This window comes from Heloderma suspectum, chromosome 1 (genome assembly GCF_057233095.1).
Source record: "Heloderma suspectum isolate Gila_16-S chromosome 1, 16-S_ref, whole genome shotgun sequence".
In the NCBI taxonomy this organism is placed as follows: domain Eukaryota; kingdom Metazoa; phylum Chordata; class Lepidosauria; order Squamata; family Helodermatidae; genus Heloderma; species Heloderma suspectum.
The window spans coordinates 378,781,961-378,808,531 of record NC_139458.1 but is presented as its reverse complement, the minus strand read 5'-3'; the positions used below and the strand labels follow the sequence as shown (position 1 = coordinate 378,808,531).

Sequence of the window (26,571 nt, the reverse complement as noted above, 5' to 3'; positions counted from 1 at the left end):
ACTACGATATCACTATTCTCTCAGCTGCTTCTACCATTCACAATTTTAGATTCTTATTTTCTGTAGCATATAACTATTATATTTGGGGGTTGGTTTGTGACAGTGTCCAGTAAAGTTTATTCTTTGATAATCAATTATCCCTTATTTTCTTTGTTTTCCCTTTTTTTTGCTTAATGCTCGTTTTTACTTCCAGTGCTCCAAGCAGACAAATGTTTGCACTTAGCTAAGCTTCTGTAGAAAATTGCTACTTAACCCACTTACTAGTAAACTGATTCTTACTTGGGAATAACTTAAATGTCAAGTTTCATACTCCTGTCTCTGCCTTCCCGGTTTCAAGTGACAGCCAATTCACCCCTACTATTTTTCTTCACAAAAGGAGTCCCAACCATTCCCATGTGTGTATTTGTATTGCCAAAATAATAAGCGAACTGAACGATCCAAGATACGGCCAACAGCAATTTCCATGATCATGGCAAATGGAAAAAAGTACCACTGTAATCATGGAAATACTGCTGAGCAATGATCACTTAGTTTACATTTGATATTTATCCATGCAAGTACATGCCTGATGTGGGCTGAGACTGAGCGCATGGAGAAAAAAACCTTTGGGAACCACTGACCTGTTAATTTTTCCCCTTAAAGTTTACTTGTACTCCTGCAAACCTTGGAGTTCCATTTGGCTACACAAGGATCCATGCTCAGAGAATGAGTATATACTATTAGTATACACGATTTGATAACATTAACTAAAGGCACCGTTAATGATGGAAGACAACAATCCTTGGGAAATCCAGGATTTCCTTAAACAAAGAAGGCCAAATTAATAATTAGGCTAAATATCCTTTAGCATAAGGGCCCGCCAAAAATGGGATTCAGACTGTGATTATCTTGGATGCTCCTTTGGACAGCATACCTGTGATGCTCCATGTAGCTCAAAAGCGATCAGCCTTCTCTCTCACCTTAAGAAATGTTTGCAGGTCTGTGCATACTTACCTACAAGTAAGCCCAATGAACATAGTGGGACCTACTTCTGAGAAAACATGCATAGATTTGTGCTGTAAATGGCAGCATTGTCCATATTCCCAGCAGCAGGCCCATTTAAAATATTGGACCATCACTGACACCCACCCCATATGAATAGCTGAGCTAGGAAAGATTTGATGTGCCTTCTTGAACATGTGCATGTGCAAGTCCTGGCAAAGAAGGGAGTGAGGACTGCAAGGGTCAGAAATACTGACATGTCAGATCATAGTTCAATAGATGGGGCAGTATTTTCTTTAATCAGACCCTGTTGAAAAACCATGGACCGATTTAGTTAAATAAAAGGAGAGGATAAAATTTATTTCACATTATCACTGATGAGCTGGAAGGAACACTGTAGCTTTTCAGCAGATGCTGTGCCAGTGTATACACTGAAATACATTTATTTTTGTCATTTATTTTAGGAAATAGGCTTTCTGAACCATTTGTTGCATAGCCCTGATTTAAAATGGCAGCTTCTCATTAGATCATAAAAATAATATTAAATGGTGAATTAAACGTTCTCATAGTTAGAAGAACCATCACAAGAACATTTTGACCGACAGGGATTAATTTCCATCCATTACACTCTGCAAGGGGAAAACACAAAAACATATAAACAATGGATATTCATTGACTGTTACTTACGGATGCATCTCGAAAAAGTAGGGTCTGGCACAAATCCCATTTTGCAGGTACACCTATAGCTGCCCATGGTATTCAAACACTCACCATTAGGGCATACCCCTTGCAACTGGCATTCATTAATATCTGAAAAGGAACACAACTGTTGTCAGTTGTACAATGGATCCATATAAACAACTCCATATAAGCACCTGCCACTCTTCTTTAGGATAGATAGATATATAAAATGTGCATAATCCGTATACATGTTAAACCCTAACACCTCTTGTGGACTAAAAACCAATGGGACTTCCGCATAAAAAGTATTTAGGATTGGATTATTTTTCAGTAGAAAATAAAAATGTTGCTGAGTCTCCTCTCTGTTTCATGGTTTCATCCTTTTTTCAGACAGAGACAGCTAAGACTCAGCTGGTTCCTGTGGCAGAAAATCCAAATGCTGTCCCCTTGGTGATAAAAATCTCATAAGATGAATAATTATGCTACCTTATAGTGGCCACAGAGCGTGCTCTGTTGTACAACTCCTTTAGGTGACCAAACCCTTATCAGGATTCAAGTATGGAGCTACTGACTGAACTGAATTTGTATTTATTTTAAAACATTTAGACTCCACCTTATGTCTGTTGAGTTCCAGATGCCGTAAAACAAGGGGCAGTATTCAATGTTTCCCATGTACCATTGGGACCGATTGCTGGTATAACAGGAAGCTAGCACTTCTTAAAAAAAACTAAGATCATGGCATCTGGCCCCATCACTTCCTGGCATATAGAAGGGGAAGAAATGGAAGCTGTGACAGATTTTATTTTCTTGGGCTCCAAGATCACCGCAGATGGTGACTGTAGCCATAAATTAAAAGACGCTTGCTCCTTGGGAGGAAAGCTATGGCAAACCTAGACAGCATAGTAAGAAGCAGAGACATCACCTTGCCGACAAAGGTCCGTCTAATCAAAGCTATGGTTTTCCCAGTAGTAATGTATGGCTGTGAGAGCTGGACTCTAAGGAAGGCTGAGAGCCGAAGAATCGATGCTTTCGAACTGTGGTGCTGGAGAAGACTCTTACGAGTCCCCTGGACTGCAAGGAGGTCAAATCAGTCCATCCTAAAGGAAATCAACCCTGAGTGCTCATTGGAAGGACAGATACGGAAGCTGAAGCTCAAATATTTTGGCCACCTAATGGGAAGAGAAAACTTTCTGGAAAAGACCCTGATGCTGGGAAAGACTGAAGGCAAAAGGAGAAGGGGACGGCAGAGGATGAGATGGCTAGATAGCATCACCGATGCAATGAATATGAACTTGAGCACGTTCCGGGAGACAGCGCAGGACAGGAAGGCCTGGCGTGCTATGGTCCATGGGGTCACGAAAAGTCGGACACGACTGAACAACAACAAGCACTTCTTAAAGCAACTGGAAATGAGCTAAATGCTTGTTTCCAGAATGGAAGAGAACAGATCAGCAGAGCTCACAGAAGGGAGCTCCGCTGACCTGTCCAATAGAGGAAACGAGCATTTTGGCTCATTTCCAGGGTTGCTCTAGGAAGTGCTCAGTTCCTGTTGCACCATCGGTGGGTTCCATTGGTGCAACTTAATCAGCGGAGGTACAAAGGCAGTGTTGGCTATGGCTAAAGGTCAATCTTGTAAGAATTAAAAACTTCATTTCAACTTACACCATCAGCACTAAAACATTAAACATGGAAACGGACAGAAAAAACAACACAAGAGCAATCAAACTATTTTAAATATTTAAAAAATAAAGACAGATTAAAATAGCAGATTAAAATTACACACTAAACACCTACCTAAAAAGAAAAGTCTTTACCAGCTTCTGGAAGTTCATTAATAAGCAAGTGAGATATCCCTTGGAAGGGAGTTTCATTGCCTATATGCATCCTAAGTCTTTTAAGAACCAGAAAAAGTTAAGAGTGCAAGAGCTGTTGGACAACTACTGATATTTTTTGGAAAATGGGAATTCTCTCCAAAATCTCTTAAGTTTTCCAAGCAAAAGGTGGGGAATGCCACTCAGAAAATTGTCTAATTATTATATTCTAAGATACGGATGGGCAACTTTAGCTATGCTGGCTAGGGTTTATGGGAGTTGTAGGCCAAAACATCTGGAGGACCACGTGCTGCCTGCCCCTGTTCCAAGAATACAGTAGCTGGACAACTCCCCATCTTGGAATTTCTTCTCTCTACAGGTCCCTAAAAGCCCCAGACTCCTACCTAACTTCTGAAGGCAAGTTAAAACCGTTTTTATTCAGACATTATTATATATTTTTCATTTACATATTTCATTGTGTTTGTTAGTTCCTATCTACCTTGAATCTTCCAAAGAGTTTAACCTAAACAAAATCAATCAAAAGTCTTTGTTTACTTTTCAAGTCCTTGTTTCTCTTATCTTTCTGCTCTTATAACCTAATACATTCTCGGCCCATGTTGTTCCTTCCTCTAGGTTCACCATTCCCAATCATGCTAAAATCTTCTACTCATTCAAATGATTCTTCCCTTTCCCCCTTGCTGCCCCTTATGCCTCAAATGGCCTCCTTTCTCTTTTCCTTAAATACTTCATGATTCTGTGATACCTTTGGAACAAGCCCTTAGTCTTCATCCCCTGCTGAAACTGAGCATAAGTAGGTATAACTGAAATAAATGCATATCCTTCTCGCTTCCACTGCCTCCATCTCCCTCCCTTAATTCTCTTGTCTATTCTGTGTCTACTGTTATACTGTAAGTCCTGTCTTCTTGTACTTTGCACAATGCCATGCACACTGATGGCAGCAAAAATAATAATTTAGCAGCTTAATGTATTCAAAGTGCTGCACATACATTATTTTCAGCAATCCTGTAAAGTAGTCAGTATTATTATCCACATATTGCAGATTTGGATCTGAAAGATAATGTATTGCCTAAGACCAAACAGTAGCAAATAAAAAAATTAAAATAAGTTATTTTGTGGTTCATAGCTCAAGCATCTGAAAAATCACTACTAAAGCTATTACCTTTTGTTGTTCATGCAGATATGTCAACTCACAATAGACTTTGCAATAGGAATATTCAAGATGCTTTCAACAATCTAGCTTAACTACTTGTTTTTGAAGCTGGCTAATCCATCTTCTTCTGGTTTGCATTACATTTATAAAGATGAGTTTACTCAAAGCCTGATAGTCAGTTCCAAAGCATGAGCTTGAGGGATGGTAGAATGAGGTACATCAAAGGCTTGGCAAAGCACTTTTTTTTGACGGTCTGGAAAGCAATAGATTCAGAAGTGCTTTCAAGGACAGCAATTTTCCCAAACTAGGAAGGTATACACAACACATATCTCTAGTGCTTTGTTGGGATCATTAAACAGTGGGTGGTCTCCCATAAAATACACCCACACAGTGGGGAAAATTCTTGAATATAGCTGGATATTATTCTTTGAAATAGCAATTTAGAAAATATTCTGTGAAATGAGGGAGCTCTGAAACCAAATAGGCTTATCACTGTAACCACTGCAACTGATCAAATTCTACTCACCCTGAGATTTAACATCACAGGTTGGTATCACCTTGGCCCAGTTCAAACATTTATCCAATAAGAAAAGTCTGTTCCCCCCAGAGGAAGAGCAGTCGTAAGTGCCCTTGAACATGGTCATAATGTAATGTGCAACTCAGGCAGGTCATGCTGATGCCTAAGAAAAGGGAGGGAGATCTGCAATTCACCCAGTGTGTATATAGCTGTCCATGTGGAATGCCCACTTTACACATAACATGTAAACCCACTCCTCAACCACAGGAACATGATCTTTTTCAGGTAAGTATCTGAATTGGTCCAATGTGTCAAGACCTTTGACAGGGAACAACACCACCTAGATGGATCACACAGAACAATTGAGGTAGAGTAAGATCCCTGCAGAAGTATGACAACAATATACCTACAGTGTAATTTCAAGAGGAGGCAGATCCCTAAAATTCTGGATCCTAAGGAAAAGACAAGGCAAAGTGCTAATGGGATTGGAAAAGACTGGAGTAATGTTGGTCCATCACTTCAAACTGGAGGAAGAACAAGGCAGACACAGCTACAATAGCTCTTATATAAAGATATCATTGTTTTCCGGAGAGTGGATTCCAAGCTACAGGACAGAATACCTTCAGATGTGTTTGGGAGTTCACAAATGTTACTAACACACGAGTGAGAACTGCTCTGCTGGATCAGACCAAAGATCCATATAATCGAGCACTCTTGTTCCCAGCAGTAGTAAGTCAGTTGCTCTATAGAAACTGACAAGGTGGCTTTTATGGAGATAGCAACTTCCTGATTGTCCCCAGCATCCCCTAATCAAATAAGTTATCTTTTTAGATATTGCAGCTAATAGCTATTGACAGCTGTATCCTCCATGAGTATGCATAATCCTTGTGTATTATCTTTTTTTTTTATGATCCAGTTCCTTCTCCAAATGAAGGTTCAGTCCAATCCAAAAGCCATCATGACAGTAAATGGTTGGCAGGGCAGGATATGCAGCAAAATTCCACTACAGGGAAAGGCCAGTGGACCAAATTAGCTAGCAAAGGACTGCATGTACCTAAGGAGGTCTAGGTGATCCACTGTACCACCACACGTGGACCAGACTACATTTCACATTAAGTTCTTTTCAAAATCATCCAACCTATCCACGCTGCTGCCATTTTAGTAGCAAATGATAACTATCTCAGGACCAGCTAGGAATGGAAATGTAGACCTAGTTGGCATGTCATTACAAAATTCCATTTCCTTTAGGTATGCCAGTTAACAGACACTGTAAATATTGACGCTATCTGCTGCTTGTGGATAGTGTTTTGCCAATTGTAGCATAATTTAACAATTTTTTAAAAAGTGACTGTACATCAGATGTGGTTTCTTGGTGAGCTCACCAGGAAACCATTGTACTGATATTGTCCTGTATTAAACCACTGTACTGATATTGTTCTCTATTAAACCATTGTACTGATATTGTCCTGTATTATGTAATTCTATCTGAGGACCTAAAAGGAGCCATCCACAAATTAATAACAAACCTTAAATGCCTTCTTAGGGGGAAAACAGATGAGCATTTCAGAATGATCGTTGTTTCAGCACTTTGAGCAAAAAGCCCTGTATGTTTCCTATCCAATGCATACTAACTCACCCTGTGGTTAGCGGCCACCTACCTAACACATATCCGGCCACCCGCAGTCTTGTCCAGCTGTGTAAATTATACTGAAATCAACCTGCTAAGGCAGCTGGAAATGGAATCTGGATCATGATAAAGGCTATGTGAAAAATAGTTCAACAGCCTTTAAACCATTTAGTTTTCCTGTCTTTATCAAATGACGCCACAAAATGAATTTGCTATTTAAAAGCAGTTTTGATTATGTGGGGTGAGACACCGGATCAAAGTATTTGATATACAGTTGCTGTATATTGACTCTACAAGTTAACTGCACTCGTTGGTGGCACCACAGTGGCCAATATTTGGAAAACTTTAGAAAACACTGGAAAAGCCCAGTCTGTTAAAAAGGACAGCAGATAGGCACTTTCAGTACAAATTCAATTTGAGCCTTTTTGTCTCTGTACTGTACTGAGAGCCAGTGTGGTTTAGTGTCTAGAGAGATGGACTTACACTAGGGAAACCCAGTTTCACGTCCCCACTCATTTATGATGCTTGTCAGGTGAACTTGGACCAGTCATCGATCCCTAAGCCTAATCTATCTCACAGGGTTGTTATGAAGATAAAATGGGGAGAGGGAATCATGTATGCCAGAGCTCCTTGGAGGATAAACAGGATCAGTATTTCAGTTTGGACCATTTACAAGGTCAAATAAAATATAAGTGATCTGAAGTACAAATTAGTATTAATACATTTTAGCTCCTTTTTTCCTCACAGCACTTGTGTGAGATAGTCTCTTCTACAGGTGGGAAACCAAGACAGAGAGATATAGTATGGCTTTGAGCACATTATTACGTTTATACTATAAGTGAACTTGAACTTAGCCACCAAGATTCAAGGCTAACTCCCTATCCACTGGCAGCCCTGACTTCCACCAAAGCATACATGAAGGACATATGCTGATGTTAGTGAACAGGTTTTCAAAAAGATTTGAGGAAGGGAAATAGAAGCCAGAATGTTCAAATAAGGAAAATACTTTTTGGAAATGTTGTATTATCAATTCCAAAAACTGGTGATTATTTATATCCCAGTCCTACTAACCTATACTATATCTATATCTATATCTATATCTATATCTATCTATCTGCCTGCCTATGGGGCCTCAAAGCCTCTTGTGGGTTTTGAATCTGGAGCCTGAAAAATGTCAGCCAAGGGATCCAGCCTGTCTGGTGCCATCCAGGTCCAACCAAAGGAGGAAACTACAGTATAATAATCCAGACCAGCTAAGAAGTTTTCTGAATCATCATCATCAAATAGTGCCAGGTCAGATTTGCTCTGCAGTCACCCTGAGAAATTATTTGAAGGGTGAGGTAGAAAGCCCCATAAGTAACTGTCTCAGCAACAAAGGGATCTGATTTCTAGTGACCGACCTGTCTTAACTTCATCTCTGCCTCACATGCAGCTTTGCAGTGCTTTACCTTGCCCTTTGAATTGGAAGGAGCTGGGTCTGCCATCGTAACATTTCTCCAGCTTCAGCATATTGCCATGCCAGATCAGCATAGCACCACTCAGAACTGATACTATTGCCAGTTGCATGGCATGGATAGAATGCTGGGTTTTGGATAGCGGAGATATGGATTAAATCCCATTTCAACCATGAAGATCACTGGGCTGGCAGGGCAGTGACTGTCCAGCAAAAACAACACAATGTCTTGTGGCACCTTAAAGACCAACAGACTTATTGTTTTGACTTTGTGGCAACATACTAACATGGCTATCCCTGTGGAAAGTGGTGTAAAAGGAGACTGGCACTGATACAACAACAGCAATTGGAACTGCTTCAAAGCATGCTCTAGAAGAACAGTCTTGAACAATATTCTTGAACTTTACTAAATAATATTCATGATATTGTAACATGAAATTAATTATCTGATATTCACTCAAATGTTTTTACTGTTTTTTTACTTTTTGAAAAGCGCACGTGCGTGCATGTGTGTTTGTTTGTTACATTTCTATACCACCCAATAGCTGAAGCTCTCTGGGCAGTTCACAAGAATTAAAACCATAAAATACAACATAAGATACAATATAAACAGTTAAAAATTTAAAACTACGGTATAAAATAAAAGTAAAAACTAAAATAAAATGAGAAAGGTTTAAAAGATTTTTGAAAAGATTTTAAATACAGTAACAGATTTAAAACACAAACTGAAAGACTAAAATGTCTGGGAAAACAAAACAGTCTTCATCTGGAGCCAGAAAGAGCACAATGAAGGTGCCAGCCAGGCCTCTTTGAGAAGCTCATTCCACAACTGGGGTGCCACAACGGAAAAGGCCCATTTCTTAGTAGCCACCCACCTCACTTCCTTCGGTGGGGCTCCTGGAGAAGGACCGCTGAGGATGATCTTAGGATCAGGGCAGATATATATGGGAGGAGACAATCCTTCAGGTAACCTGGTCCCAAGGCATTTAGGGCTTCGAATGTTAGTACTACCACTTTGAATTGGGCCCAGACATAGACTGGCAGCCAGTGCAGATGGAAAGTACTGGCATAATATGATCACGTTGGCCACTCCCTGTTAACAATCTCGCTGCCCTATTTTGGACCAGCTGAAGTTTCCAGACCATTTTCCAGGGCAGCCCCACATACAACACATTGCAGTAATCCAGACAAAAGGTTAACAGAGTATAACTGTAGCTCAGATAATATATTTTTAAATATAATTATCTTCCTGTTAGGCTACTGACTGTTCTTATTATGCTTTAAGAAAATAATAAAACTTGAAAACTTGAATCAAGCAACAGAGGATTTTTTCCAAGATGATGTAAAAGTAGTTAAAATTACCTAAGCACCTTTTCACAGTTCTTTTTCATGCACTAATTGCCTTATCATTAGATGCACACAAATACACAGGAAACATTTTCATTATCGTGTTTGAATGTAGATCCTGAGTTGGATTCGTGCTCTACTTGTAACTAGCTTTGAGAACTTTTAAGCACTGAAATTCAAACTAGTTTCCCTGGAAATCCAATCTAAACTTGGTCACTTATTTGCATTGGAACTGGAATAGCCTTTCCTATTTAGGATGGGACTCTAATGGCATAACACAAGGACTGTATTTCAAATCCCTTTGGTAGAATTTGGGCACAGAGGACATTAAAAATTTAGACATGGAGCTACCACACCCTTGTAACTATAGTTTCAATCAACATACACAAAATAAAATAAGTGCATTGGACTATAGAAAATTTAATTCTTAGTCGACTACACCCAGCTACAACATTGATTACACTCCCTATTATAATGAGTTCAGTATTTGGCATCTCTTTATTAATCAAATGCCACTAAATAAAAGTAAACTCCTCTTATTATATGATAATTTATCTTACACGTTTCTACTAAATAAAAGTAAACTCTTATTATATGATAATTTATCTTACATGTTTCAACATTGTTATTCATCTAATTTAATGTTTTACAGTTTTGCTTGGTTGATAATGGATCTCTGCTTCGGATTTTGTCATTTTATTATGATTATGAACAACTTTGAGGGACTTGATTTGCAAGGAAGTGGAACAGGAAAGCAGAAGGCACATTTACACACATTTATATGTATAAATTCATGAATTCACTTACTAATAAGCTGGTTTTTTTACCTTAACAGGCTAGTTAGGAAGAGACAAAATCTAATATGACTAAAATGTCTAATATATAGCCTAATAGAGACTAAAATTAGCTTATAAATCTACCATTTCTTCTGTCTTTCTTCACTGGCCTACATATCCAGATATGGATACATATCCAGATCCATTTCCCTGATGCAAGAAAATATTCTTAGACTACAGATGATTTTCAGTTCTCAGTATAGGGAAGTAAAAGGAAAAAAGGATCATGGAAAGGCTTCTGGCTTTGTCCATCCCATCTATTTTAAGTTACTAGTTGTCTGCTGGAAGATTTGGCAACATATTGTGATACAAAACTAATTTTATCACATTATTTAGGAAAGTACAATGGCCCCGTGGCCACTGTTTCCAGGTTTCCCTCTTTCTATTCTTGTGGTTAATGATCGTATTGGGACACAGAGCCAAGATAAAACTTAAAAACTTCTGAAGTGTGAAATGAAACTTCTGTTTATATCTTGCATAACTAACCACGGTTAAGTAAGCAGGAGCACTGAAGCCAGAGATGATCCAATGCGCATGCCAGACTAACTTTATGGCACAACCCTGGTTTGAAAATAGGTGGAAAGAACTTTAAGGCCTGGACATCTTGCCCAGTTATGATTTTGGACCATGTTTTGGGTAGGAATAGTGAATTCTAATTGTTTCATTAATTCTTTAATTTATTAATTCTAAGAGCAATTTGGCTTAGCGAACACAACTTCATTGGCAGCTTCTCCAACTTAAACACCTCCTGGCTGCCTGGGCAGCATCTGTGCCCCCACAGTTTATCGAAGATCTGACTGGGTTACCAGTCCTGCCAAGGCCAGTTGCCTGTTTATATTGGTGGTTCTTCTTGTATTGATTCAAGATGCATCTATCATAACTCCACAGGGAGTGGAGTAGGGTGTTGTAAGGCCCATGCAACTTAAGCTGTAGTCCGTAGCACTCTAATCTATCAAAATATCTTCCCTTGATCTTAGGATGCATCACATCCAAAATAAACTAACGTTCTGGATTTATTGGATGCCATAGGGACTCCACTACAGATTGTTATCTCTGTCCCTGAGGTGTAGGCAATGTGGGACAGATAATCAGCTCCATTATCCAGATGATGTGAAGCTGTCCACATCATGTAATCCCCTTTTGGGGTAAAATCTTTCTATTCATTAATTTAGTCCTAGAAATCTCACTACATTTCAAATATATGTATGTTTTGTTGCATACCTGCCATTTGGAATTTACCACCAAGCCATGAAGTATGGGATCATGAGTGCACCAGGGTCAGCTAAACACATGCTGCTTCACACTGGGCGTTGCCTGCTGTACATCAATGGATTAACAATTTGTACTCCCTGTCCTGATTTGAACTGGCAATGTATCAATGTGAGTGCAAAGAAGGTAAATATGAGAACATTTGGTCAACTTTTTTTGAGACGTCCATCACATTTGCAGTCCAATATATGTGTCTTCCCAATTTATATGGTCTAAATACCTTAACCGAGTTCCACCTTCTTAACTCTCTCTTTTTTTGTTTGAATGTTACTTTCAGTTTTGTATTGTTAAAAAACTAGTAAAAACTCTTAGAGCACTTAAAAAGACAGGAGCATTTGATGGGCTCACATGCTCTTCCCCCTTCCCCCTTCTTCCCTCTCATGTAGGGGAAGGGGATCCCTCTCCTTTTCAGTTTCAGAGCAAACTAGGGTTAGAATTACACCTGTACATATATTAATGCTAACTACTGTTAGCCCAAATTACAATCTGCAAACCCATTCCTAACTGGTTGCCTAACCATCAAGATGCTTTATGGAGCAGTCACATGGAGCAGTCACATCCCCACAGCTTCCTTGTAAAGAGTAACATTCGTTTCTGAGAAACCATGCATAAGGCACCCATTTCTCATTGGGGAATAACTCCTGACTCCCATTCGGAAAACTACTTCAATACAGCATCCACGAAATGCTGCCATGAAAACATTTTGATGCAGAGTTAAAACTTAACAACTGTGTTAGAACGTTTTCCTCACAATTCATATCACATTTTAAACCCAAACCTAAAAATATAATAGTAATCATCATTCTTTTTATTTCCATTTTACTAGCAAAGCTGCTCTCCCAATTTCTTTTTAAACTTAGGCTGCAATCCTATATCCACTTACCTGGGAGTAAGCCCAATTGAACTGAAGGGGACTTATAGATATTATAGGAATTTTGCTCTTAATGTGTGGGGAGGGGAGGGGGTGTATGGGAGAAATACTGTTATAGTCTGCAGGTCTGTGTCACAATAAGCAGCAACTCCCAGAAAGACTGGGACTAGGAACCAATTGGAGAATTAATCATGGCTACATTCTTTAATTCAGTAATTTATTATTGTATTAAAGAGGAGATAGACCTTGGGCTTTTTCATACAAGCCCTTGCTTCAGTGTGTTTCTAGTGCTAATTAGAATCTTTTTTACTGGGCAGTATATCAATATTATAAAATAAAGAAATATAAAATCTATCCTGTTGAGAATGCTCATTCCCACAACAAACATCTTTCTTCTACTTTCTCTTTTGCAAAATCAAGTGCTTGTGCTTGGCACAGAGGACTTAAAGAGGCCATAAAGAATTATTGCATACTACCTCTACATTGTCATATATTCTTTAGGTTTTGGCATGGTTCAATACTGATTCCCTCCTTCCACCACCCCAATTGGCTCATATGAGGCTGCTAGGTGAGACATACTTGGGGGAGGAGGGAATTCACATGCAACAGTAGGAAGAGATTCTTGAACCTGAAGTCTGCTCCCAATCACTAAACCCTACTTAATTTTATGGCTGACCTAGTTTATTTTTACAGGCCTCCGATTTTGATCCCAGAAAATAATCTGAAATACAAAAGTCAGGCTGTGATTCATCCTAAACTAAAGCTTGTCATGAATAACAATCAGATGACTGCAGTAGCTATATTAAAGATGTATTCCCTTCAAGAAGGGAAGGAGTGGAGGAATTTTATAACTGGGGGATGGGGCAAAAAGAGAAACAAGCAATTCCAATTAATGACATTTGTAGGGCAATGCAGGAAGTATTTGAGTCAACCAGTGTAAGAAAGGAATTTTCTATTTTAGTGTCGCTAACTTTTTATTTTATTCCAGATATGTGGATACATACAAGCTGCCTTTTAACAGGTCAGACTATTTGTCCAGCTTGCCCAGTACTGTCTACTCTGACTGACAGCAGCTTTCCTGGGACTCCTGCAGAGACCCTTCCCATCACTTGCTAAGGAATCCTTTTAACTGGAGTTGCAGGGACTGAATTCAGGACCTTCTAAATGCAGAGCATGTGTTCTACCACTGAGCTATGGTCCCTCCCCATTCTTGCCAAGGAGACTCCATTTTGAGTGCTTGGGAGAAGCTGTTCCCCCTGTTTCATTTTAGACAATGTCTGCATCTAAGCTGTCAACAAAGGGGAGGAAACGATTAACACCTGAAGCCCTGGGTCCCTGAGAATAATGGGAGGGAATTCCTGGAGATGCATCAGCAGGATTCTGATGTCCTTCTTGCAGCCATAGCAGAGGAGAGGAGAGGGGGAGTACATGAACCCAAGGCTCACGCACTTATGGGGGAACTGTACCACATAACAAATCCGAAGCCTCTCTGAAGGATATGCTACTACACCATAATAGTTGTTCTCTTGGTGTTTAGTTGCACTGAAAAAGAAGCGGGTTGATCTTAGCTGTTGTTACTGTTGTTTCCATGCTCAGGTAGCAAATCTAAATGGCATAAATGCAGGTGGTGCTCACCTCAAACTGAAGACAAATTATTTAAGATGCAGATGTTTTTAAGGAACTATGCTTGGCAAAGGCAGCATCAAAGAAATTGTTTCCCCATAAGCTTTCTGGAGTCTGGCCAATCTGACTTTCAACCTTCTTGTGGCACTGAGACTGTGATTATGGCCTCTCCTTTCCCCCAGCATTTAAACACAGCATTATGTGAAACCAGTGGCATATCTAAGGCCACTGGTTTCATACATACACAGATGTATGCATAAACATCTACAAATATAAAATCGTTTAGGGGAGGAAGTTCCAGTAAAAAAAAAACCTATCTAGGTATTTTTTCAGTTAAGTGCATGCAGTTTTTAGGAGAGTGTTCTACTGGCAAAATACTTTTCTCCTAAAAATGAAAAGTCAAGCCTTCCACCAGCTGTTATTTTACTGTAGTTTTTTCCCCAAGCAAATCCATTAATAAGAACTCAGCAAATAATTCTTTTTTCTTCCTTCCTTCTTTTAAATAAAGGAAAGACAGAAAAATAAAATGCAGTCAAATCCTCTCTTTGATTCATAGTCCTCAATAAAACTAGTACATTATGCATCCAGACAGATATTAGAGTTGCACAGTATGCTTTGATAAAAAGAAAAGATATGAAGTCTAATATGCTCATGTTCGTTTGAATTTCACTGCAACTTAGGGGGTCTCTGTGTATGTATAAGCAATACATTATTCAATTGAAAGATAATTGTTACATCTCTGAAGGAGGAAAGAAATCTTATTCTGACAGCCTATGTACTAATCAGTTCAAATTAATCTTCAAACAGACTGTTCTTTGTTGTCCACAGACATATCAATGAGAGATTTATTTCATTGCATTAGTTCACTCAAATGAAAGGAAATAATCAGAAGGTGGTTTTTAATCATGCTGGTACCACATATGGTTTGTAAACTGAGTAAGCTTTTGATTGAAGAAACATTAGAGCAATTAGATGTTTAGATAAGTTTCAAAGTTGGGGAGTTAAAATGTTCTGCAGGGTGAAAGAAAGCACGGGATACTGTTTGGTGGCAGGTTGCTCATGGAATTGCTCTGAAATGACAGTACTGAAACATTCCATCTGCTTCCTTCTATAGATTATGGCCACATTTACAAGTGAAGCTTAAAGCACCTCTTTGTTTCTAACATGTTTTGAAGTAACTTGTGATTCTGTTTGATGCACTTTGTAATGCAGGAAACAGTAGTTTTAAATTTTAACTAGGTCGTTATTTGGCTCAAGTGACTCAATTGTTATATCATCTTCACTGGTTTCCATCTCCATGGCAAATTCAAAGTGCTGGTCATTAACCCTTAAGGACATAAATGGCTTAGGACAGGACACTTGAAAGCCATCTCCTCCCATCTGATCCTGTCTGCCTTCTCAAGTAATCAGGGTAGAGTCTTCCGCTTGTTCCACCACCATAAGAAGTCCAGTTGGTAGGTACACAGGACACGGCCTTTTCTGTTTTGGCGCCCAGACTCTGGTACTCCCTGACTCAGGAGATCCTCCTAGCCCATTCTCTGATGGTATTTCATTATCAGATAAAACTATTTTATTATGATAAGTGTATGGACCTGGCTAATCTTGAGCTTGTGTGAACTCCCAAGTTGTTTTTCCCCCTTCTGCTAATTTTATATTATGTTTTAGTGCATTGTGATTTTAATTATGTTGACCATGAGCCACCTTGAGCATTGCTATTGGCAGTGGAGAGACAGAGTATGCATATTTTAAATCAAATGGTTGTTTTTGCGCAATATGATCCATTTACGTCTTGGGAGATTTCATTCATCAAGGGGCTTGTACTTGTACTTAATGTCCGGGGGCCCTAGCTGGACTCTTTCAGTCTACTCCAGTAGCCAACTCCAGACACAGACAAAGGATTCTTTTTAAGGCTTTATTCCTTTTACAACTTAATAACTCCATCACCAGCAACTAAGCTATGAACAGCAGAGTAACCTATGCCCCAGGTTGGAAACAGTTGATCCCCGTTTGAACGAGAATCACTTGCAGACCCTGAACTTATGGCTAGAGAGAGTCCCTCCCCCTTTCTCTTGGGTCCTCTGGACGCAACCGTTGCTTGCGTGACAAATGGGCGCTATGCCTCCTTTCCGCGCCCTCCATAGCTCATCGCTCTTTGCGTCTGCGTCAAGCATCCAGCCAGCCCTCCTCCTGCGCTCTTTCAGTCCCAGGACTGCTATCTATGTCTGGAATGCTGGCAGGAGGAATCTCTGCCAGCTGCAGGGCCTGGGAGGGATGAGCGCGCTCCTCTCCCACATACGGCTGTTCTACCTCAGAATTAGAACTGCTCTGAGGTTCTATGGGCTCAGTGTCCACCCTGACACTTAATTACAATTTTTGATTTTTTCACTAATGGAACTGCTAGACCAGATTTATTCCTTTTATCCCAGTTAAATGAATGGAGAAACATGCACTATTCATTTTGGCTCAGAAGAATTACATAAAACAAATGTTGACAATATCTTACCTTGACAAAAAGTAGCATTAATTCTTTTGTAACCTTGTGGACAATCCACTACTGGGCTATATCCAGGGTAAGCTAAATTTGAAGGGGAAAAACATTAGTAAATTACAAATGACCCAATTTGGATGATCTAGTCTTCTAAATCATTGTCTGGAGAATTGGCGAAGTGCTGTGTACTTGCATTCACCCTCTTCTCCTTCCTTTCTCTCCTTTCACACATTGATTCCTTCCTTCATTTCCAGGCTACTAACAACTAACAGCAACTAACAGCACAATTGTATGGATGTTTACTTGGAATTAAGTACTACTGTGTTCAATGGTGCTTACTCGTTAGTAGTAACGAGTTGTTTAGTATTGCAGTCTCAGCATATGGTTGAGGGCAGTGGAGCCATAAAATGCTGAAGATGTCTGTTAAGAAAGGAAAATAGAGAAGGAGGGAACTTACCTGTTTGAGCCCCTAACTGCTTATAGTATCAAGGAGCTAGCATTAGGGTAGAGGGGATGCAAGCCATGAGGTTTGGCAGTCCCAAACCTGTGTCCTTTAGTACAACTGTGAAGTTGGGTGTGGGGATTGTCCTTTATGAACCACATATAGCACTATAAGGCCCCTGTTCCAGGCAGGCTGAAGCCCTGATCAGGAGTACTCCTGTTAGAGACTAGGGATACAATGCAATGATCTGTTGCAGGCCCCACTTATTAAACTTATTTCCAAAGTCGGCTTCTATACATCAAAGCTCTTTTTAGGGTTGAAGCTGCTGTCAAAGTTAAGCTGAAATTAAAATATTTTGCTATGCAGGGTTCCTTTTCGTGTTTAAATGCATTGAAATGTCTTAAATAATGTTGCTGATCATGATTTAGTAAAAACTGTTCAGTCCCAAATTGGCATTATAAAAAATACTTCAATCTGGAGGCAAGGTCATGAAGCTCAAAACCAGAAAAGATGCCAAGGAAAGGCTACATTCATCTGACATGATTACTGTCTGGCGAGTAATACCACTTTAGTCAAGGAAAACGTCAAAATGTCATGGGAATAAAGTGACCCTGAATCAGCATCCTGTGAATGAGTCAACCACCAGGCACAGATACCAGCTAAATGTCAAAAATGTTAACAGCTTGCTCAGTTTCCTCTTAGTGCTTATTGGGAATCTATGGGATGAGTGCATTTTTTTTCACTTTTTCAGTAAGCATACGAATGTATTTTCTCCCCAAAGTAAGATAGACAAAGTGAGATAGGCTGAAGCCAAACACAAGAGGCAGAAAATCCTCTTTTCTTAGCAGTTGAGTCATGACTGAACATTCTTTTATTTATTTATTATTAAATTTATTAATCGCCCATCTGGCTGGTCACCCAGCCACTCTGGGCAATGTACAACGTACAATAAAACAGTTTAAAACAATAAAATTCTACAATAAAAACATTTTCTAAAATACCCTAACCCACCCCAAATGCCTGCCTGAACAACCACGTTTTTAATGCACGACGGAAGCTCATTAAAGAGGGGGCATGACGGAGTTCCCTAGGGAGGGAGTTCCACAGAGTGGGGGCCACCACAGAAAAGGCCCTCTCCCTCGTCCCCACCAGTCTAGCTGTCCTGGCTGATGGGACAGAGAGAAGGCCATCCGAGGCTGATCTTGTTAAGCGGCCTGTCTGGTGCTGCTGGAGGCGCTCCTTAAGATAGGCTGGGCCGGAACCATATAGGGTTTTAAAGGTCAAAACCATGTTTGTGAACACTACACTAATTACTTAAATGGATACTGTTTCTGCTCTTTTGCTAATTGCAAAAACTAATTGCCTTCCTGAAATAATAGCAGTTTCATTTTAAAATCCAAAGCTTTATTCATATCCTATGTTCTCACTAGAAAGAGCATTCATATGCTTAGACCAGGTTTTTTTTTAAAAAACATATTCATTTATTTACTTATTACATTTCCATACTGCCCAAGAGCTGAAGTTCTAATGTGAAATAGTGGTATGTAAAACAAAACTAAGAAACACTTACCTGGTTTCTTTGGACATTTTTGGCATTTGTGAAAACCCCAGGAAGTACCCACAGTCCCACAGCAATCTTCTTGCTTTGAGAGACCAGGGAGTGCCTTACCACACTAGAAAAATGAAGGTGAGAAATCTCAGGTTAGAGCTGCTGAAAGACAAACCACTACTAAAATGTTGCTTTTTAATATCATACATTACTGCAGCAGTATGGAGGCTACTTTTCCATGGCTCTGTCCTATGCTGCCACAGTAATGCGTTGATGTCAGAACCACAAGAGCCATTAGCCCTGCCCATATGGTTCTGACTTCTGCACCTTACTGTGGTGACATAAGATTAAGTCACTGCATCACTGTGCATCATATGAAGGGTCCCTTATTCAGGGAACTTCAGTCTGATTCATGTGCCACTGAAAGCAGAATGAATTATGGGTTGAGCTAATTGGTTCATGTGGTGGAGTGAGTGTAAGTCCTTCAACATGTACTGAAGTCCTAGTTTTCAATGTGGATTGATGTTTTACCTCTCTCTGCCTCTCAAAAAACTTCTGCAAATTGGTTAGTGGAAACATAATCAAATGTAAGCCCATTCTGAACATCTGAGACTTAGGTTCACAGTGAAGTAAGCACGAGTATTTTCTGTCTGGTGGAATCCACATTTTAGGGTTGCGTGAGCAATGCATTGGCTCTTATAACTACCACTGCATATGGTGGCCATGGGAAAATGCCCAGTCTATTCTCAGTTGTAGCCATGTCAGCCTATAACAAAGCAGTCATATATACCTTCGGCTATAGGGTGAATTCAGCTCAGTTTGGCTTTTAGCTACATTTGCAAATGGCATGCTAGAAGCTAATTTTGGCAGCTTTCACCCAACTTACTGGTTGAAATGAATAGCAAGCAATGGACATAAATGACAACTGAATCCTTGCAGGGAGAAAGGATTATCAGACCTTCAGAGGAGGGAGATTACTGTTGCAGATTTACAAGAAAATGCATGCCCTTCAAATACAGAAATTCACATGTAGTAACAAACTGGCCTGCTTGCAAGAATCCTGGAGCAAACTCTAGGGAGAAGGCTAAGGCTTACCAGGAGGACTACGGCACAGTAGAATATGTTGCCAATTGTCCTGGTTTGTGGAGGAAAAGGTACCCTCATAGCTTGCAGGATAGATGTGCGCTAGGAACACAATCAGGCAAGGCTTTTTAATAAATATTGACAGCAGCCCTTCTAGTATTAGTCAGGCATGGAAGTTAGGAAGGAACACTCTCAGCATCACAAAAACCCTAATCTGTACCTGTTGATATTAGTGAACAACACTTCAAATAACTCTTCAAATAATACCAATCCTGTTTCTTCCTGATGCCTGGAAGAACAGAAGAATTGCCTTGCTAGATCACATCAGATCAAGGGTCTATTTAGTACAGCCCTATTTCTAATGGTGGCCAGTAAAGATGCACCAGGGAAGCCCATAATCAAATCAGGTATAAGAGCCATTGCTGTTGTTTGTTACCAATATTCAGCAATCAGAACTACACCACCTCTAATCATGGGTGCTCCATTTGGCTTGTTATGGCTAATATTTAGTGGAAAACCCATCTGCCATAAATACGTCTATAAGAAGGGGAGAGACCAAGGCACACACTCGTATGAATAACTGCACCACTTACAAGGTACTGACCAAGACTGAATTAATTGTATCATGTCAGCATATACATGTGACTGTGTTACCATGGGCTGTTATACAGGGATCTCCACATGGGCTAAGCATTTTCTCACAGCCAACACAAGTTGAGGTAGGCCCGAATGGGTCTTATTCAATTACTTTTTGTCATGTAACATTTGAAACAAAGCAAAATTAGGCAGCACATTTTCAACCTATTCATTCTTTATTAGTGCAGCAACCCAAATATCTCCTTATAAAATTATATAAACTGTCTCTCCTTAACTGTTCTTAATGCAATCATAATTTCTTCCCTGTCAGGCCCTATATTGCATTTTACATTAGAACTAGTTTCTAGTTACTCATCCCGCTGCCAAGCTTATGCTCTGTTTATTGCTCTGTTGCTGGAACTGCAAAGACAGACACACCCCAGCCTCTCTTTGGATAACTTGCAAGAGACAGACCTAAAAACTTAAAATTTGATTTTGAATTCACAACCGCAAATCCACAACATAAACATTAAAAAAGAATCTGTTCTTGGTTTTTCACTAAGAAATACGAGCTTCCTAGCCACAAATTTTGGATGTCATTACAAATGTCAACCCCCGCCTCCCCACGACACCTTTTTCAAAATCTCAAACTTCCCAACTTCAAAAATCAGATATTACAGTGAAAATATTCAATTTCCCTAATTAGAGATGACTTGTTAGCATTTTTAGTCAGATTTGATGGTGATCAATGGCAGGATGTTTGTTGAACTTCAGATTCCAATGATAATTCATTTCAGCAGTACTTGCAAGCCATAGTGCTCCTGGTTTTAAGAAGTCAGGAGCAGTTGGCAGAATGGAGTAAGTGAATATCTGAATGTTTCCACTGTCACCAATATCAAAATATTTCTGCCAATTAAATTGTCAGGGTGGAAACTGAGCCCATAGAGCCCCAGAGCAGTTCTGATTCTGAGGAGGAACAGCAATCCGTGGGAGAGGAGCCAGCTCATCCCTCACAGGCACAGCAGCTGGCAGAGTTTCCTCCTGCCAGCATTCCTGAGTTAGATAGTGATCCTAGCAGTGAGAAAGTACGGGAACGAGGCTTGCTAGATGCTCGATGCAGACGCAGAGATGGAGGGCGCGGAAAGGAGGCATAGCACCCGTTTGGCACGCAAGCAACGGCCACCTCCCATGGACCCAAGGGAAAGAGGGAGGATCTCTCCCTAGCCCATAAGTTCTGGGTCTTCAAGTGACTCTCTTTCAAACGGGGATCAACTTCCTATTCGAAGCTTAGGCCACTCTGCTGTTCCTTGCTTTTGTCGCTGGTGATTAGCATCTGAAAGAGTCATTAAGTTGTAAAAAGATTAAAGCTTTGAAAAGAATCCTTTCGTCTGTGTCTTGAGTTGGCTATTGGAGTCTACTATAAGAGTCCGCCAGGGAGCTCCTGACATAAATCATTGGGAAATTCAATATTGATCAGATATTGTTTTCAAGATATAAAGTTCCACAACAAAACATTTGGTGTGATCCAGTGGGAACTGAAAATTTTTCAAGAGCTTATACCAATGGTTCCTAAGGAAACTTCAAAATAACGAGCTAAAAGGCCATAAGATCCTCTTACTGATTACTGCCTGATTGAGGCGACAATCCTATAGACATTTACCTGGGAATAAGTCCCATTGAACTCAGTGGGACTTACTTCTGAGTATATATGTATGGGATTGCACTGTAAAATATAAAACAAAAAGGGTAGGAAGACAAAGTGTTCATGCTGGAAGTAAACAGGAGAGTCTTCTAATGATCCGCATTAGGACTGGTTCCATTAAACATACTCGTCAAAATCTGAAGCCAATAGTGGACGATAAGTTAGCAAAGTTTGCTGATGATATAAAATTATTCAGGATGGTAAAATCCCAAACAGCTGTGGAAGACTTCCAGAAGCATCTCTGCACACTGTGTGACTGGGCAACAGAATGGCAAATGAAACTGAATATATGTGCAAATCAACACACACTGAAACAAAAAATAAAATAAAATCCTACTGCCCAGGAGAAAAGGTTTGTGGGATTTAATAGAAAATGTGGGAGAAATAATTTCGGCCCTGTTTTGTGCAAATAAAAGAAAAATAAATTAAAAGGCTCTGACCGCGACCAAAGACAGGGCACTTGGTGGAAGACAAGACGGGTTCTGTCACCTTGGGATACTGGGTGGAGGCAGCTGGAGGACTGACAGGGGAGGAGGGCTCACCATGGGTTGTTTGTCTGACAACCCCACATGGCATGGCTTATTTCACAGGGTGTGTTGTTGTGTCACACGAACTCAGCCAGAGTGAGTTATGCCAGCCATTCAAAATTGCCCAATGTTGGTACACCCATATTGCTGAGGGAAGGGGCTGCAGAGCAAGAACAATGTATGAAAGCCCTGCAGTGTAGTCCAATGTTGTTATCCAGTCTCCGTGTGTGTGTGTGTGTGTTTTTAGGGAAATGCAGTTGGGTTTGTGTGTGAAGTTGATTCTAATAGTAGCAGCATTGGTGTATGTATGTGGAAAAGGGGTGTTAATTGCTTTCTCATCCAACGAGAGAAAAAGGGAGACATTTGTGGGGAGCTGGGGAATTTCTGATAGCAGAAACAGCCTGTAATATTTTTTTAATCTTCCTCCTGCAATGCCACTGCTGCAATTAACTTTGTAGCCCTCTCCCCACTTGAATTTCCCTTAAAAAAAACAACCCAACCACCACCACCACCACACCAGCTCTGAAACAGCCATTTGTTGTTTAACTGCCTCAGGGATAGTAAACTATGCTTTAAAATGTTGTAGTAAACATCATTACCACCACCACCCACTCCCAACTGATCACTTTTATGGGGGGGATCAATGACTGATTTGGATTTGCAGACAAAAATACATCTCAGCAAAGGTAAATAGAGTGCAACTGCCTCCTCTCAGACTTCCAGCCCAAATCCAATGTTCATTTGCATGTGGAAGGCTCATACTTTCCTGACCTGCATACACGTACACATTGCATTTTTGCCCTAGCAAAGCGTCATATGACCATACCAAGTCAACCCTAAATTCCACAGTGTGCTGCTCTTCACTTTTCCTATCTCTATGCTTTATTTCTGACAGAGAGTTTGGGATGCAACCAGTTAAAATGTAGAAACTGCACAGAGTCTGCAATTCTGACCTTTGTTTCACACACACCTCCAACCTGCCTTTCCATCAGCAAAAGTGCATGATACTTCTTAACAGTTGCCCTTTGCTGCAGCCCTGCTCAGTATCCTAAAGCAGATCAAGGCACTGTGTCAGATTCGCAGAAAAGGTCCTATAAATATGCAACCTAGTCTTTTGGTGACGGTTTTCAGTGGGACTTAGAAGAAGCTAGGCTTCAAAGGTGCATGCTGCATATCCTGCAAATAGGGCAGGAAGTGACCCCTCTTGTGAGTCTCCAAATTAGTCCAGTCTTTCAGATAAAAGGAAGTACTTCTTCACACAGTACATAGTTAAACTATAGAATTCGCGACCAAAAAATGTAATGACGGCTGTCAACGTGCAAGGCTTTAAAAGGGATTAAACAACTTCATGGATGACAAGGCTATCAATGCCTACTAGTCACAATGGCTATATATTACCTCCAATATCAGAGGCAGTCTGCCTCTCACTACCAGCTGCTGGAGAACACAAGTGGGTAGATGCTATTGCATTCATGTCCTGATTGTGGTCACTGTGGGAACAGAATGCTGGACTAGATAGGCCTTTGGTGTGATCCAGCATGATGCTTCTTATTGTTATCTGCTGATTGGGGAGAATGATTTGTGGCTCTGGGGTGGGTATGAGATAATCTGTATGGGAAAACTGGACTTCTGTTATTTATTTCGCAATTTACAAGCATTAAAGTAATTTTGGCTAACATATTTGATGAGAGCATTTAAAAACATGCTGTGAAAATAAGCTGCAAGGGTGTGTAAAGGAAAGAAAGGCAAACAGGAAGCAGGCTAATATTTATTTATTATTATATTTATATCCCACCTTTTTTCCTCTTGAAATGTACCCAAGGCAGGTTACATGGTCTGTGTCCTCTACATTTTATCCTCACAGCAACCCCGTGAGGTAGGTTAGGCTGAGAGTGAGTGACTGGCCCAAAGTCACCCAGTGAGCTTCATGGCTGTGTGGGGTCTAGAACTCAGATATCCCGAGTCCCAGTCCAACATCTAACCGCTACACCACACTGGCTCTCAGTGGCTCCCACACTGCATAAAGGAGCTCAGTGATAGGGAATGGGAATATCTTTTACATTATAGCATGTGGAGTCCATTCATCTGATTTGGTTGTGGGCATTTTCTTCAAGGACATAAGGTACGCTTGAGCCCACAGGCACCATCCTGAATATTCAACCCCCTACTGTGGGTTGTCATGTCGTGCAACCCAGCCAGCAGGGGTTATGCAAGGGTTAAGCAATAAGTGTGTCATGCAAACCCAGTCAATATCTTTTCATAGACGGAAAAGATGGGTAACAAGAGGATGCAAAGCTGCGATGCCTACCTGAGTTATATTAGTTCAAGGTGAAGTGTAGCCAGCAGACTGTATATGAGATGGGCAGAGTGCACCAAAAGGTTAATGAAGGGATGGAATCTCATGTAAATTCACACAGACAATTTGTGAATAAGCACTGATACAGAACACCAGTGAATAACAATCACATAATCAGGACACTGTGTAACAGAGAAGACAGTGTGCATTTGATGGATGAGTGAAATGATAGGAGGAAGGATTTTTAAATCATTTTGATATGAAGATGGAGCCAGTCAACTGGCTCCTTGTGCTAAAACCCATCCAAAATCATGAAGTTTAAGGGACATCACAGATACTACCCATACAGGGGCATGGCTGACGGCCATTTATTAACAACAACAAAAACAACAACAACAACTTAATTCAATTTATGTCTATGTCTTCAGGAGTTGGTGAGCATGGCTAGAACCCCTTCACTGGTTAGCATGTGGCCTGTAGTGAAGACTAGAGTGAATGGGTCAGCATCTATTGGTGTGTCTTGACAAAGTATATCTGAATATATCTGTGATACTAATATTCTGGCCTCTTCTAAATACAGTATGTTGTATGGTTCCCTTCTTTGGTGCTGTATCTACAACCATTACTAGCACATTTGCTACTGACTATATTGTTTATTTCTATTACTCAATCGGTTCTCTTAAATTGTTTGTTTTTTCTTCTTTAGCTTGTACATACATGCTAAACATTATCTCTTCTTATTGGACATCTTTTGAAGTATTTGACCGAACATAAATTTTGAGTTTATACAAAAGCAGGCAAAATCTAAAGCCACAGCCATAGATTTGAAATTTACTTCCAAAGAAACCTCAGGCTTTGAGCCAGATTGGATTTGATTCATCTACTTCACATTTTTCAGTTGTTGAAATCTGAAGATTTGTTTTATTGTCTGAGTGGATAGTACTAAATGTTCTCAGGCTTGATCATTGGAGTTTCTGTGACCCATCCAGGGAATTTTCTAGCTTCTCCTTGTCATATTCTACAGATGGAAAATATTTTCATCCTGGGAAACAGACATGTGTTACAGCTAAATTATGCTTTAATTATCTATTTTGGATTGATGTGTAAATCACAGTGTTCCCTTCTGAACAACAGGTAACTCAGTACGGACACCTGGGATGCGGAAGAATCAAATAAAGACAGACTAATAAAGACAGATGGGCACTAAAAAATAGACAGGGGCAGTAGAACCATGCTGGTCTTTTTGGACCTCTCAGTAGCTTTTGATACCATTGATCATCGTATCCTTCTGCATCACTTATCTGGGTTGGCATGGTGTTATGGTGGTTCTGGTCCTTCCTAGAGAAGTGGTCTCAGAGGGTGGTGCTACGTCTGTAGTCTGTGGGGTCCCGCATGCTTTTTAACATATTCATGGAATCGTTGGGGGATGTCATCTGGAGGTTTCAGCCAATGTGTTGTAAGTATGCAGATGATACTCAGCTCTACCTCACGTTTCCATCTACACATCTCAGGCTGTGAAATTCTTGAACCATTGTCTGGAGCCGGTTTTGGAGTGGATGGGGGTGAACAACCTGAGACTCAATCCAGACAAGACTGAGGTTCGATGGGTAGAGAAACCAACTACTCCAGATGGAGGTTTACAACTGGTCTTAGATGGGATTGCACTCCCCCTAAAAGCCCAAGTGTGTAGACTGGGAGTCCTCCTGGACTCTGGGCTAACT

At 40.2% G+C, this 26,571-nt stretch overlaps 1 protein-coding gene across 15 annotated transcripts in view; it reads right to left on the bottom strand.

Annotated features, from left to right (window-relative positions):
• The window catches only part of LTBP1 (latent transforming growth factor beta binding protein 1), a 269,829-nt gene that overhangs the window by 114,242 nt on the left and 129,016 nt on the right, over positions 1-26,571 (bottom strand). For all 15 annotated transcript variants that reach the window (XM_084828394.1, XM_084828401.1, XM_084828396.1 and 12 more), the window contains 3 exons: positions 18,688-18,790; positions 16,691-16,762; positions 1,669-1,791 (listed from right to left, as the gene is read on the bottom strand). In XM_084828394.1, coding sequence (XP_084684520.1) covers positions 1,669-1,791; positions 16,691-16,762; positions 18,688-18,790 — 298 coding nt within the window. The remainder of the gene's footprint in view (positions 1-1,668; positions 1,792-16,690; positions 16,763-18,687; positions 18,791-26,571) is intronic.